At 40.2% G+C, this 16,005-nt stretch overlaps 1 protein-coding gene across 6 annotated transcripts in view; it reads right to left on the bottom strand.

The window, feature by feature from the left end:
• Positions 1 to 6,557, bottom strand: part of Stambp (STAM binding protein) — a 31,532-nt gene extending 24,975 nt beyond the window's left edge. For 3 of the 6 annotated variants that reach the window (XM_020166420.2, XM_020166423.2, XM_074050016.1), the window contains exons 1-2: positions 6,448 to 6,557; positions 4,316 to 4,533 (exon numbers count right to left, since the gene is read on the bottom strand). In XM_020166420.2, the coding sequence (XP_020022009.1) occupies positions 4,316 to 4,518 (203 nt within the window). In that variant the 5' untranslated portion in view covers positions 4,519 to 4,533; positions 6,448 to 6,557. Of the gene's footprint in view, positions 1 to 4,315; positions 4,534 to 5,280; positions 5,899 to 6,376 lie in introns of those variants that run through there. The other 3 variants (XM_074050017.1, XM_020166421.2, XM_020166422.2) reach the window with 3 other exon arrangements.
• Positions 6,558 to 16,005: the final 9,448 nt, after the last annotated feature.

Here is a 16,005-nt window from a genome sequence, read left to right as displayed (position 1 = left end):
CATCTGAGCCACTCTGCTGGTCCTGTTTTGTATTGGGTATTTTTGAGTTAGGGTCTCCTGAACTGTTTGCCTGGGCTGGCTTCAAACTGCAATCCTCCTGATCTCTACCTCCTGAATAGCTAGGATTAGAAGTGATAGCCAACAGCACCCTGCCTGTATATTCTTAATACTACTCCTCCTTGCCCTCTCAGGAGTTTATTGCTACAATAAACTCTCTTTTCTGGACCTTTTCTGCTCCTTTACAGTGAGCATATCAACCACGTTCACATTTTAGGTTTCCTTCCCTTTCCCTATTCTTCCTGTGCATGTTCTCCCCTTAATATGTGACCCATGTCTAATAATATTACTGCATTTGTTTTAGAATAAAATATGAAATTCAGCTGTTGTGTGGTACATGGTGAAGAGAGTGCTATAAGAAGGCAGGAGACCAGTTAGGAAACTCTTGTAGTAGTTCAGGAGAAAGCTGGTGGCTTGAGGTAGTATAGTATGGAAATAAAGAAGAGACAGATGGATTTGGTATATGGAGGTAGACTCCACAGGACTGAATGATAGTTTGGAAAAGAAAAAATGTAATTATTATAATTCTATGAAAATTTATTGGCACTGAGGCCACATGGGCATGATGATATTAATGGACTAACAGAACTTTGAGGAAACAGGCAATACATCTAAACTTAAAAAATACAATATGAATCATAGGTAGCTCACTCTCCTACATAGTTTTGTTTAAAGGATTAGTTCTCAACTAAGGTGCAATTTTGTAACTCAGAAAGCATTAGGTAATGTCTGGTGGCAATTTTGGTTGTCACATCTAGGGTAAGGATTGCTATATGCACTTAGCAGGTAGAAACAAGGTATACTGCTAGACATCTTATAACACACAGAACAACCCCAGAACAAAGAATTATTCACTACGAAATCAGAGATCCTGCTTAAGAGAAGTATGTTATCAAAAACTTACTGTGATTAATTGATGTACATATATCTGTCTGGGAGCACAAATAAAGAACTAGTAAGAGTCACTGTCATTAGGGTAGGAAGCTGAGGATTTGGGGGAAAAGAAGAGTGGGTGAGAAGATTTACTTTTTAACAATATATACTCTTTTGTGCTTTCTGAATTCTACACCATATATACATATATATACAAGGGGGTGGGGAAGTAGCTCAGTGGTAGAGTACTTACATAGCATGTGTGAGGTGCTGGCTTCAGTCCCCAGTGACACCTCCCCGACCCTGCGTGCACACCCACACTCACACAAAAAAAAACCTAACCAAAAAAATAAGTCAATGTGGCGCATGTCTATGATCTCAAAAGACTATCTTCAATTCACAGAACACTATTAAATGGAAAACAAAAGGAACCTATGTTCTAGAATGAATCCTAAGATAGGAGTTATAAAATCTGGATTTTTTCACTCCATTGTATTTTTACAAACCCGAGTTTTATAATGCCAAACTGTAGAACACAGCATATCGCTGAACTCTGATCTTGTTCCCTCGTATGTAGAATGGAAAGATGATGTGCCCCACTCAGTGCATATAGACCTCCGAAGACCAATGAAATTAGCTGGGCACTAGTGGCTCACGCCTGCAATCCTAGCTACTCAGGAGGTAGAGATGAGGAGGATCATAGTTCAAAGCCAGCCTGGCTAAAAATATACAACGGAGAAATAGCAGCCTCTTCAACAAAAGTTGTTGGGAAAAATGGTTAGCCGTCTGCAAAAAACTGAAACTAGATCCATGTTTATCACCCTGTACTAGTATCAGCTCAAAATGGATCAAGGACCTTAATATCAGACCCCAAATTCTAAAGTTGGTACAGGAAAGAGTAGGAAATACTTTGGAATAGATATAGGCAAGGACTTTCCCAATGGACCCCCAGCAATTCAGCAACTAAGAGATAGCATAGACACATGGGACTTCATAAAACTAAAAAGCTTCTGCTCAACAAAAGAAATGGTCTCTAAACTGGAGACCAGCCACAGAGAGGGAGAAAATATTTGCCAGCTACACGTCAAAGGACTGATAATATCAGACCACAAACTCTAAAGTTGATACAGGAAAGAGTAGGAATTACTCCGGAATTAGTAGGTATAGGTAAGAACTTTCTCAACGAAACCCCAGCAGCACAGCAACTAAGAGATAGCATAGATAAATGGGACCTCATAAAACTAAAAAGCTTGTGTTCATCAAAAGAAATGGTCTCTAAACTGAAGAGAACACCCACAGAGTGGGAGAAAATATTTGCCAACTATACATCAGACAAAGGACTGATAACCAGAATATATAGGGAACTCAAAAAACTAAATTCTCCCAAAACTAATGAACCAATAAAGAAATGGGCAAGTGAACTAAACAGAACTTTCTCAAAAGAAGAAATTCAAATGGCCAAAAAACACATGAAAAAATGCTCACCATCTCTAGCCATAAAGGAAAAATGCAAATCAAAAACACACTAAGATTCCACCTCACCCCTGTTAGAACAGCCATCATTAGCAACACCACCAACAACAGGTGTTGGCGAGGATGCGGGGAAAAAGGAACCTTTATACACTACTGGTGGGAAGGCAAACTAGTATAACCACTCTGGAAAAAAATTTGGAGGCTTCTTAAAAATCTAAACATAGATCTGCCATATGATCCAGCAATCCCACTCCTGGGGATATATCCAAAGGAATGTGATACAGGTTACTCCAGAGGCACCTGCACAATAGCCAAGTTATGGAAACAGCCAAGAGGCCCCACTACTGACGAATGGATTAACAAAATGTGGTATTTATACACAATGGAATTTTACTCAACCATGAAGAAGAATGAAATCTCATCATTCACAAGTAAATGTATAGAATTGGAGAATATCATTCTGAGCAAGGTTAGCCAGGCTCAGAAGATCAATAATCATATGTTTTCTCTCATATGCGGACCTTAGATCAAGGGCAAATACACTAATGTGATTGGACTTTAGTCACATGGTAAGGCAAGAGCACACATGGGAAGTGTGAGTATAGGTAGGAAACCCAAAAATCATGATAGAATTTGATGTCCTCAATGCAAAGGAACTAATGCAGAAACTTTAAAGTGACAGAGGCCAATAGGAAGAGGGGATCAGGAACTAGAGAAAAGGTCAGTTCGAGAAGAATCAACTTAGAATGTAACACATATGTACATGGAAGCAATGCTAGGAATCTCCCTGTATAGCTATCCTTATCTCCACTAGCAAAAACACTTTGTCCTTCTTATTATTGTTTATACTCTCCAACAAAATTAGAGATAAGGGCAGACCAATTTCTGCCTGGAAGCGAGGGAGTGGGATAGGGTTGGGGGAAGGGAGGGAGTAGGGGGTAGGGGGTAGAAATGACCCAAACAATGTATGCACATATGAATAAATGGAAAAAAAAAAAGCCAGCCTGGGCAAATTGTTTGTGAGACCCCTATCTCAAAAAAGACCACCACAAAAAAAGGGCTGGTGGAGTGGCTCAAGGCACAGGCCCTGAGTTCAAACCCCAGTACTGCACACACACAAAAAAAGATCAATGAAATTGCAGGTGAAATACCCTATGACCTACTTAAGTCATAGGTAGACCTACTCAGAGACATACAAATACATGTGATTATTTTTTAAAGGTCCTGATATCAAAGAACAAGACTAGAAATGATAAATAAGATCTTTAACATTATTCCTTTACTAAATTTCATGTTACTTCTTTGTCACTGAAACTTTAGGAGTTGTTCCCTATTATTATTACTGAAATCTTATATTTATGCTGCCTGCACTAAGATGACAATTCAAGAGAAATGTCTTATTTTGATGAGCCACACAAACTGTAGGCAGTCCATAATTATTCAATTATTTGCAGTGACTATGGTAAAGGTTAAGAAGAAAAGCTTTTTCATAGGTCATTCTACTTGCTACAAATTAAGCAGAAATGAGGAATTTTGGCTCTGCTATACCCCAACAACAATCCTATGACTGCCTGCTTGAATAGAGAAAAGGGCAGTGAGAGCACCCGTCAATTTATAACATGTTCTGTTTAACTACGACTCTTTTGTCTAACAGCGGGGCCATGTGGGCACAGGCCAAGAACTAAGTGTCTTACTCATGAAATTACTGAGTCATGAAAACAACACCTTCACTACTCATGCTTTTGAATGGCAAGGACAACCAATACGTAGGAAATGCCAGCAAAAATGATTAATACTCAGTATGTTGTAAAGGTCTACTTTTAGCAATTATGAGCAGAATAAGTGAGCACAAGGGAAGAACGAGTGAGGCATCAGTCACCAAAAAAGAAAAAGGAAACTGTAGGTGTCTTACGTGATATACTTGTTATAGAGGATAAAGGCATGTTCAATGTTGCCTTCCTCGGAGTAAATGGATGCCATTCGGATAATCTCAACTCCAGAGCGGAAGTACCGACGGGGTGGAATGTCTTCATTTACCTCCACTGCACTTCCCCGCTGGGAGAGGGCCCTCACCCGGTCTTCAGGTGGGAGGCTCACATCTCCATGGTCAGACATCAGGACCAACAGATTCTAAGACAGAAACAGAGAAAACAGATGACACCATAACCATGGCCTCCTATGTCCCAGCATCTAGCACAGTGTGTTCATCTTACAAACCTCTGCCATAAGAAGCAATTAGAGGAAAAAACCCCATTGTATTTGTGGCTCAGATCAAAGTCTCTCTTCTACAAAAAGGCTGAGACCCTCGAGGAAGCCCAAATGATGATAAGCATTAGCAAACTCAAAACCCAATTCTTATGCCATAATTAGGTGGTATAAGGAATATAATAGTAATAGGCCACAGCGGGTTCAGTTCTACCCTTCAAATTAGTCATTCCCCATCATTAGAAGGCCCTGCCTAGAGCACCATAGGAGTGTCTTATATTTTCTCCATTATTTCTTCTTCCAATACCTACTTACATTTGTCACAGTACCTGGCAGAGTGCATTGTCTGTGGTAAGTTTTCTGTGGAATACATTTTCATATTTGAATACAAGCTTAGCTAGGGGAGTTGTTCTGGGAATAAATGCTCTTCATCATAATTCTGCTCACTAAGCCACTATTCCAGTCAGTCTATAACATCATTCCCCATTATCATGGCAAGGTACTTAATTTTTTTTTTTTGTGGTACTGGGGTTTGAACTGGTCTTTGAGCTTGCAAAGCAGGTGCTCTACTGCTTGAGCCACATCTCCAGCCCAATATTTAAATCTTGAAAACATCAATTTACCCATCTTCAAAAACTAGCACTCTTTGAATAACAAAGGGCACAAATATACCTTGGAATTCAGAAGCTGATCACCTCAATGTGGAAGTTTTCCCTCCCTGGATCTTGAGCTCCAGTAATTCTGCCATCCTTCTAGATATTGTTGAAGTGAGAATCAGTCACCAAATTCCAATGAGATCCTATCATTGTCCATAATCTCCAAAAGGAATCTGGGTATTTGATATGCATTGAATTATAGTACTGCCTGACCAACATACCCTAGAATATAGAGGCTACAGTAAATTCATCTTGGAATTCATGGCCAGGTGTGAGGCCTCATTTTGTCATTTCCATCCTTTTCCATCTTACAACAATTTTTGCTTCAGTCAAGATTCCAACCTGCATCCAAACCCTCACAGTTCAGTTTCACTTGTTCAGCAGTTTTTCCACTTTCTACTCCAATTCTTCCCTCAGAGATAGAAACACCTCTAAGGCAATTTTATCTTTAGGTTTCTTTATTATTTGGGTCACATTTCCTGTATGCAACTTCCCCACTAAAACACTCTCCTTAATCATAGAGGCTGGGGGCTGCTAAGGATACAGGAGCACTGCATCTCTCACAAAGCCTCCTGCATATCTAAAACCTCCCCAAGTTACCTACCTGGTAAACCCAGTACAGCCTATCAGAGCTAATTGAAAGGAAGGGTGCTCAAGGCATCTCGGTACCTCTAAGGAGAGGTACTAGAGGGTCCAGAAAGGGGCCCCTTCCGAGGCCAGCAAGCTACGCCGGAGAGCAAGGGGTGGTAGGAGTAACACTCCAGAGAGGATATGCGGCATCACAAATAAGGGGGGGAGGGTGGCGAGAGGGCTGGGAGCGGAAAATTCCAGGTGGCAAAAGGAAGTAACAGGAAGGAGCGGAGAGGGCATATACAGCAGAAAAGGGCCTAAAGGCAACGCCTTGAGGAGTCATCCTCAAAGGTATTTAAGCCCGAATTACCAATCCTGGGCAAAATCATCTGTTATTTTCGGGTTTAAAGGCAGTAGGCAGGAAGCGCGGGGCCTGTCTGGTCAGGAGCCAGTCCACTCGGACCGGAGCCGTAAGGCGCCTCGCCAGCGGCAGGCCAGGAAGCGAACGCGGGGGAGGAAAAAGCTGCAGTCCCCACACGCACCGCAAACGCTCAGCCAAGTCGGATCACGCCCAGAGCCCCTGTCCCACCACATTCCCGGGACCCTTCCCCACCTTTCCTCGTTGATGATTCTCCGCGCTTCCGCTAACGTCACATCCGGTGCCACGCCCACCCCACCAGCCTGTCAATTACACTCCCAAGGATTTAGAACCTGGTGTGGCAGCCTAGCAAGTAAGAGAAAGAATGGACAAATGGGACTTCATGAAATTAAAAAGCTTCTGCATAACAAAAGAAATGGTCTCTAAACTGAAGAGACCACCCACAGCATGGGAGAAAATATTTGTTATCTATACATCACACAAAGGACTGATAACCAGAATATACAGGGAACTTAAACCAAACTCTCCCAAAATCAATGAACCAATAAAGAAATGGGCAAGTGAACTAAACAGAACTTTCTCAAAAGAAGAAATTCAAATGGCCAAAAAACACATGAAAAAATGCTCACCATCTCTACCCATAAAGGAAATGCAAATCAAAATCACACAAAGAATCCACCTCACCCTGTTAAAATAGCCATCATCAAAAACAATACCAACAACAGGTGTTGTCCAGGATGTGGGGAAAACGGAACCCTCACACGCTGCTGGTGGGAATGTAAGCTAGTGCAACCACTCTGGAAAAAAAATTTGGAGGCTTCTTAAAAATCTAAACATAGATCTGCCATATGATCCAGCAATCCCACTCTTGGGGATATACCCAAAGGAATGTGACACAGGTTACTTCAGAGAACCTGCACACCCATGTTTATTGCAGTGCTATTCACAATAGCCAAGTTATGGAAACAACCAAGATGCCCCACTACTGAGTAACGGATTAAGAAAATGTGGTATTTATACACAATGGAATTTTACTCAGCCATGAAGAAAAATTAAATCTTATCATTTGCAACTAAATGGATGGAAATGGAGAACATCATTCTGAGCGAAGTTAGCCAGGCTCAGAAGACCAAAAATCGTATGTTCTCCCTCATATTCAGACTTTAGGTCTAGGGCAAATGCAGCAATGTGGTTGGACTTGGGTCACATGACAAGGGGAGAGCACATAAGGGAGGTATGAGGATAGGTAGAAAACCCAAAACATGAAAGTGTTTGATGTCCCCACTCCAGAGGAACTAACACAGAAACCTTAAAGCGACAGAGGTCAACATGAGAAGGGGATCAGGAAACAGTGTAAAGAAAGATCAATTAGAGATGAATCAACTTGGGTTGTAACACATTTGTACATGGAAGCAATGCTAGGAATCTCTCTGTATAGCTATCCTTAACTCAACTAGCAAAAACACTTTTTCTTATTATGCTTATGTCTTCTCTTCAACAAAATCAGTGAAGCCTGGAAGCGCGGGGGGTGGGGGTGGGGTGGGGGGGGTGGGAGGGGTGGGGGGGGTGGGAGGGGTGGGGGGGATAAAGTGGGGGCAGGGGGTAGGGGGGAGAAATGACCCAAACAATGTATGCACATATGAATAAATGAATAATAATAAAAAAAAATAGAACCTGGTGTGGGGAGCTGGTGGCTGGGGCTAGTATCATTCTCTGCAGAAGTTTCGGCCAATGGAGAGTGAGCGCTACATGGCCATCTTGGTAAAGGAAAATGAACCAGGAAGAAAGCAGAACCAAAGTAGCTAAATGAACCAGTGGCGAACTAAGTTTTGTTTTTACAGTTATTTTGATTTGGGATAGGCGTTTCTTGCCAAACTCCATCGCATTCTCATAAGTCCCACATTCCAAGAGGGATTTCTGATCCAAGCACAACTACAGACGTGGCTAAACTAACCGGAATTTGTAAATCTGGGGACAGGAGAACAAAATTTTCACCTTGTTTGTGTTACCCTCTACACAAAATTGGTAGTCTGAGATATTAGGCAATAGATTTATTACTTATAAAAAGTAAGGCTGGCTGGCAGAGTGACTCAGGTCCTAGAGCACCAGCCTAGCAATCAGATTGGGAGGTCAAGGGTTCGAGACCCATGACTTCCTAACGTAAGAAAGTTAAGACTAATTCTTTAAAATCAAAGTATCTGTAAAAATGGGTGTTTAATCTCTTAGGGATTACTGTGAAAAAGCAATGAGGACACAAAAACTTGTATGACACAGTTTCCTATCCCCAAGTCTAGGACAAGGTGGGCTATAAACCAAAATGCTGAGTGGCACATTCTACATGTAGATGTGTATGTTTGAATATATACACCACTCTTTCCAGTAAGGTTCTTTTATTATTATTATTATTATTTTCTTTGTGTTGCTGGAGATGGAACCCAAATCAACACACATGGTTGCACTTTACCACTGAGCTACAGCCCTAGCACCATAAAAATATGCAAACCTGCTACTCATTCTGTCTCAGAAGACTTTGCCACTATTCTGAAACTTTATGCTTTGTTTAAAAGTTTACTCTCTGGGGACACTTTCCCAAAATTTATTTGGGAACCTACTTATGCATTTGTTAGTGTGATGACATAACCTATCTTTTAAAGTCTAGCTTAAAGCCCCAGTTCATGTATTACCTTTTCCATAAGGCCAGCTTTAGCTCTTTCATTTTTCTCAGTCCCTGTTGTGTATGTATCTCTTGAGGTTCTCTGAAGTGATTCTGCCTGGTCATTGACTTTTCAGACTTGTGGTTAAAAGCACTTTGTGCATGTCACTAATAATGACCAATCTTAACTCATAAATCCCTGTAGATAATTCTGGGAAGACAGTTCTACCAGGTCACTCTATGATGTACCTCACCGTATTGTGTGTCCCAAACTCTGCTTCTTTATTGACCCTTTCCCTTCAGAGTGTTCACATGGTGGGTCGGTCCTAAATAAATTGATACATTGGAGATGCTGGTCATAGAGAGGGCAGGATCCAATATAGGACAAAATATAATCCTATTTGCCAGGGCTTGGAACCATGATCCTCTTGATCTCTGCCTCCAGAGTAGCTAGGATTATAGGTGTGAGCCACTGGTGCCCAGGTGCTGCAAGTTCTTAAGATAACGGTTAAAAGGATATAAGAATTAGGAAGGATCTAGTTCTTTTAGGGAGGGAATTTGTAAGTTGACCAAAGTTTTTGGCTTCTTGGACAAGGGTTTGCACTTTTGTCTTTCTAGGAACCAGAAACAAGTAAGAAAACCTTGGCCAAGGTGAACATTTGTCATTCTTCACTTCTAGCTTAATTGAAAAAGCTGAAAATTAGGCCAGGTGCCAGTGGCTCATGCCTATAATCCTAGCTATTTAGGAGGCAGAGATCAGGAGGATCGTGGTTTGAAGTCAGCCTGGACAAATAGTTTGGGCTGGTGGAGTGGCTTAAGGTGTAAGCACTGAGTTCAAATCCAAGTACCACCAAAAAAAAAAAAAAGAAAAGAAAGAAAAAAAAAAGCTGAAAATCAAACACTTTTGTACACACAACCAGGAAATTAAGGCTACAAAAACTTTTCTGGGGTTCTAGGCATAACTGAGGAGAATATCCTATCTACCCAATGGTTGGAGGCCAAACACTGAAGGTATTCTGTCAGCAAATAGGCTTCAACAATTCCCCTGCCCACACCTGCCCATTAGCAATTTTCCTGAATATAGCAATCTCTGTCTGACTTCTTGCTTACTCCAGCATCATGGTCTTATGCACCTCTGTATGCTTATTCCCAACTACTCATTCCTGAAGGCACCAAGAGACACCTAGAGATTAAATTCTTGATATGTAGCATCAGGAAATAAAATATCCATGGCCAGAGGAGCCTTCTCATGGAAATAAAAACAAGGAAGGCTCCAGGTGTAAGTCCCTGCCTGTTTATTACTTCTGTTGTAATTGCCATACACAGAGGGGCAATCTCATCAGTTTAGGAAGGGCATCCATTCATAACTACCTAATATAATGCATTCTTACATCAGCAGACAATGAAGTTTCTTTTTGGGGCATTGAAATTAAGGCTTCATGCTTGCTAAGCAGGCAGTCTATTATTTGAGCCACACTCTCAGCTCTTTTTCTTTACTTATGTTTTCTATAGGGTCTGGTGTTTTGGCATGGGCTGGTCTGAACAGAGATTCTCCTATGTATGCTTCCTGCATAATAGGTGTGTGCCACAATGTCCAGCTTTTTGTTGTTGGTGGTGGTGTTGAGATGGGTGTCTCATTAACTTTTTGCCCAGGCTGACTGTGAACTTGATCCTCCTGATCTCTGCCTCTGGAGTATCTGGGATGGCAGGCATGAGCCACTATTCTGGGCTTCAGTTAATGATCTTTTCAAAACAAAAATCAGGTTCTATCACACATGCATTTAAACGCTTTCAATGACCAAACCCCATGGCACTTGGAATAAAAACTCAAACACTTTACCCTGAATTTCAGTGTCTCAGCCCTTGTTGCCTCTCTAACCTCATCTCCCACTCCTCTCCTTGCTTAACTTCTCTCTAACCATATGATTTGAGCATCTACTCAAGACTTTTATATGACTGTTCTCTTCCTAGGGTGCTGTTGCAATGACCTTCACTTGGCTAGTTCTATCTGGTAATTCATGTCTATGTTTATATCACCTCCTCAAATAGAACTTCTCTGACCACTCATTCTAAGTAGCCACCCAGTCACTCTCTATCAGTTGATCCTGTTTTAATTCTCTTCATAGACTTTGGCATTGTCTGGTATGGTAGAATATCATTTCCTGGAAGACAGGACATTTTCCAATTTTCTTGTTACACAATAATGTGTGGCCACAGTTGACACTCAATATATATTCTTGGATGTTCAAGTGTTTTTTGTTTGGTTTTTGGCAGTACTAGGGTTTGAACTCAAGACCTTGTGCTTGCTAGGCAGGTGCTTTCTCACTTAAGCCATGCACCCAGCCCTTTCTGCTTTATTTTTTGAATAGAATTTTTCATTTATGCTTGGAATGGCCTGGACTGTAATTCTCCTATTTATGCTTCCCACATAGCTGGGATGACAGGCATATGCCACCACATCAGCTTTTTATTGGTTCTATGGGGTTTCTCTCTCTTTTTCTGGCTCTATTTCTGTTTCTGTCTCTCTCTCTCTCTCTCTCTCGCTCTCTCTCGCTCTCTTGCTGGGACTGGGGTTTGAACACAGGGATTCATGCTTTCAAAGCAGGTGCTCTACTGCTTGAGCCATACTTCAAGTCCAAGATGGGAAGCTCTTAAACTTTATGCCTGTGTTGGCCTTGAACCACAAGCCTCCTGATCTCTGCTTCCTGAAAACTAGATTTCTAGGCCTGAGCCAGCACGCTTCAAGTATTGTTGAGATAGATGTCTCACCATCTCCAAAGTGAATTATAGAGATGGACTAACCAATTGTGGTGACAGCTGAGACTAACAATGAAAAGGTGACCAGTGTGTTCTTGGGACCAAGCTCTCTACAAGGCAATTAGAGCAAGAAGCAAAAAACATCAGTGCCAAATGCCTTTATAATTGAGCAAATATTTGTTGAGAATCTATCATGCTTCTGATTCTACTCAATGTCACCCAATGGGCCTACAACAACTAAAGAGAAAAACTCAGTTTTAAGGCTTTCACAGATGAGGGCTCAGAGACCTCAGATGGGAAATCATGTTTAAAAGAGCAGTAAGATTCTCAAGGGGATATTAGGTGAGCTCTACAAGAGCCTATCTTGGATATTGCTAGGAAATGGGGGCTATTCTTAAGGCAGAAATGCAGTGTTTGCATTATTAAATTTTTTGCTGAGAATCCATTGTGAATATAAAATGACAGAATTTAAAAAGTAAATATTTCAGAAGAAAAAGATGTGGGGTGAACTTGTTCATGTATAGGAAAATGTAGCAAATGCACTGGAGTCTTTTAAGTTGGTGCCTTATTATGAAATTATTATTTCATACAAATTATGTTCCTTTTCAATGGAGTTGGAATTACCTAGTGAAGTTGTTCTTTAAGAAGTCTACAGTCAAATCAGTAACATTGAGGCGAATCTGTGGTTTGGAGCTCCACCTATAGTTTGTTTAAAGACTGGTATTGCCTATTAACAGGAAAAATCAACTAAGTAGGAAAATAAGTTCTTATGCATTCCTGGAAAGATCTTTAACCTGTGTGTATTGTTAAAATAAATGATGAAGCTGGGCATATGTCTGTAATCCAGCACTTGAGAGGCTGAGGCAGGAGGATTATGAGTTCATGGCCAGCTTGGGCTGCATAGAGAGACCTTATCTCAAAAAAAAAAAAAAAAAAAAAGCTTAAATGTGCCCATGAGGAATAAGTTTTGTTTTTTTTGTTTGTTTGTTTTTTTTTGTTTTGCAGTCCTTGTGCTTTCCAAGCAGTTACTCTACCTCTTGAGCTGCTTCCCCAGTTCAAGGATTCAGTTTGATTTTAAACATATTTTCTTCTTTTGTTCTCTGCTAATTATCTATGAGTTATATAGTTTATTTCCTAACAATTAAAAGCCTTAGTTTTAGATAAGTGCCATTCTTAATTCGCAAATTTAAAAAATAGTTAAATGACATAAGAAACTTTAGGGTTATTTGAATGGTATACTTTAGGTGATGGATTTTATCATTTTACGTTTGGTTTAATATTTCTTTTCAAAAATACTAGAATATGAATGGACACTGTAATTTTAGTGAGGGATAAAAACTTGCATACTACTATATTTATACTTTTAAAAAATGTTCTAGAATATATATTGATTACCTTATTATGTGTTAGATACTATTTAAAACATTGGGAACATACCAGTGAGCAATGAAGAGAAGAATTTTTCCCAGTCTTCCCCAGTACCACCATAAAAAGAGAAGGAGGGGGAAGAAAAATGAGGATGAGGAAGAGGAAATGGAGGAGGAGGAGGAGGAGGGAAGGGAGGAAGGAAGGAAGGAAAGATGGAAGGAAGGAAGGAAGGAAGAAAAGAAGGAAAGAAACCTTCTCACCCTCAAGGATCTTACATTATAATGATGGGAGATGTAGTGATGGATTAAACAAATAACACCACGAAGTCAACTACATAGTGGATCAGAAGTTTCAGAGTTCAGAAGAAGAAATAGAACCTTGTGAAGGGAATCAGATTGGAGTCAGGGGAACAAAGAGGTGATGGTGATTTTAAATAATGTGGTTAGAAAAATTGTCTTTGAAAAGATTAGATTTGAGAAAGGACTTGAAGGAGGTGAGAACATTCTACACAAGGAACAGCAAGTGGGCTCAGTGTGACTAGAATGGAGTGAATGAAAGGGAGCATAGCAATAGATCATGCAGGGAAACAGTCAGTGAACCAGTGAACCCTGCTTTTATAAATAAAGTTTTATTGGAACACAGTCATAGCTATTTGTTTACATGTTTTCATGACTTCTGGCATGCCGTGACTGCAGAGGGGAGTAGTTGAGACAGAGACAACCTGGACCACAAGACAGACATATTTATTGTCTAGCTCTTTGTTGAAAATGTTTGTGGAACCCTGATGTAAGGTAGGGATTTTTAAAAAATTTTTATTTTATTCATATGTGCTTACAATGTTTGGGTCATTTCTCCCCCCTTCCCCCACCCCCTCCCTTCCCCCACCAGCACCTCCCTCTCCCACCCTACTCCATTGCTACCCGGGAGAAACTATTTTGCCCTTATCTCTAATTTTGTTGAAGAGAGAGTATAAGCAATAATAGGAAGGACCAAAGGTTTTTGCTAGTTGAGATAAGGATAGCTATGCAGGGAATTGACTCACATTGATTTCCTGTGGATGTGTGTTACCTTCTAAGTTAATTCTTCTTGAACTAACCTTTTCTCTAGTTCCTGGTCCCCTTCTCCTACTGGCCTCAGTTGCTTTAAGGTATCTGCTTTAGTTTCTCTGCGTTAAAGGCAACAAATGCTATCTAGTTTTTTAGGTGTCTTACCTATCCTCATACCTCCCTTGTGTGCTTTCACTTTATCATGTGATCAAAGTCCAGTCCCCCTGTTGTGTTTGCCCTTGATCTAATGTCCGCATATGAGGGAGAACATATGATTTTTGGTCTTTTGGGCCAGGCTACCCTCACTCAGAATGATGTTCTCCAATTCCATCCATTTACCAGCGAATGATAACATTTCATTCTTCATGGCTGCATAAAATTCCATTGTGTATAAATACCACATTTTCTTAATCCATTTGTCAGTAGTGGGGCATCTTGGCTGTTTCCATAACTTGGCTATTGTGAACAGTGCTGCAATAAACATGTGCAGGTGCCTCTGGAGTAACCTGTGTCACAGTCTTTGGGTATATCCCCAAGAGTATTGTTAGATCATATGTTTAGCTTTTTAAGTAGCCTCCAAATTTTTTTCCCAGAGTGGTTGTACTAGTTTACATTCCCACAGGCAGTGTAAGAGGGTGCCCTTTTCCCCGCATCCTCGCCAACACCTGTTGTTAGTGGTGTTGCTAATGATGGCTATTCTAACAGGGGTGAGGTGGAATCTTAGTGTGGTTTTAATTTGCATTTCCTTTATTGCTAGAGATGGTGAGCATTTTTTCATGTGTTTTTTGGCCATTTGAATTTCTTCTTTTGAGAAAGTTCTGTTTAGTTCACTTGCCCATTATTTATTGGTTCATTAATTTTGGGAGAATTTAGTTTTGTGAGTTCCCTATATATTCTGATTATCAGTCCTTTGTCTGATGTGCAGCTGGGAAATATTTTCTCCCACTTTGTGGGTGTTCTCTTCAGTTTAGAGACCATTTCTTATGTTGAGCAGAAGCTTTTTAGCTTTATGAGGTCCCATTTATCTATGCTATCTCTTAGTTGCTGTGCTGCTGGGGTTCCATTGAGAAAGTTCTTGCCTATACCTATTAATTCCATAGTATTTCCTAATCTTTCCTGTACCAACTTTAGAGTTTGGGGTCTGATATTAAGATCCTTGATCCATTTTGTGTTAATATTGGTATAGGGTGATATACCTGGATCTAGTTTCAGTTTTTTGCAGACTGCTAACCAGTTTTCCCAGCAGTTTTTGTTGAAGAAGCTGTCTTTTCTCCATTGTATATTTTTAGCACCTTTGTCAAAGACAAGTTGGTTATAGTTGTGTGACTTCAAATCTGGGTCCTCTATTCTGTTCCACTGGTCTTCATGTCTGTTTTTGTGCCAGTACCATGCTGTTTTTATCATTATTGCTTTGTAATATAGTTTGAAGTTCGGTATCGTGATACCTCCAGCATTGTTCTTTTGACTGAGTATTGCCAAGGCTATTTGTGGCCTCTTGAGTTTCCATATAAATTTAATGGTAGATTTTTCAATCTCTTTAATGAATGTCATTGGAATTTTGATGGGAATTGCATTAAACATGTAGATTACTTTTGGGAGTACAGATATTTTTACTATGTTGATTCTACCAATCCATGAGCATGGGAGATCTCTCCACTTTCTATAGTCTTCCTCAATCTCTTTCTTCAGAAGTGTATAGTTTTCCTTGTAGAGGTCATTCACATCCTTTGTTAAGTTTACACCTAGGTATTTGATTTTTTTGAGGCTATTGTAAATGGAATTGTTTGCATATATTCTTTTTCAGTTTGTTCATTATTAGTGTACAGAAATACTAATGATTTTTCTATGTTGATTTTATATCCTGCTACCTTGCTATAGCTGTTGATGGTGTCTAGGTGCTTCTGAGTAGAGTTTTTTGGGTCTTTTAGGTATAGGATCATGTTGTCTGCAAATAGGGATATTTTGACA

Source organism: Castor canadensis, chromosome 12 (assembly GCF_047511655.1).
Source record: "Castor canadensis chromosome 12, mCasCan1.hap1v2, whole genome shotgun sequence".
In the NCBI taxonomy this organism is placed as follows: Eukaryota; Metazoa; Chordata; class Mammalia; order Rodentia; family Castoridae; genus Castor; species Castor canadensis.
Note: the sequence above shows the minus strand (reverse complement) of the source record. Positions and strands in the feature narration are given on the sequence as shown.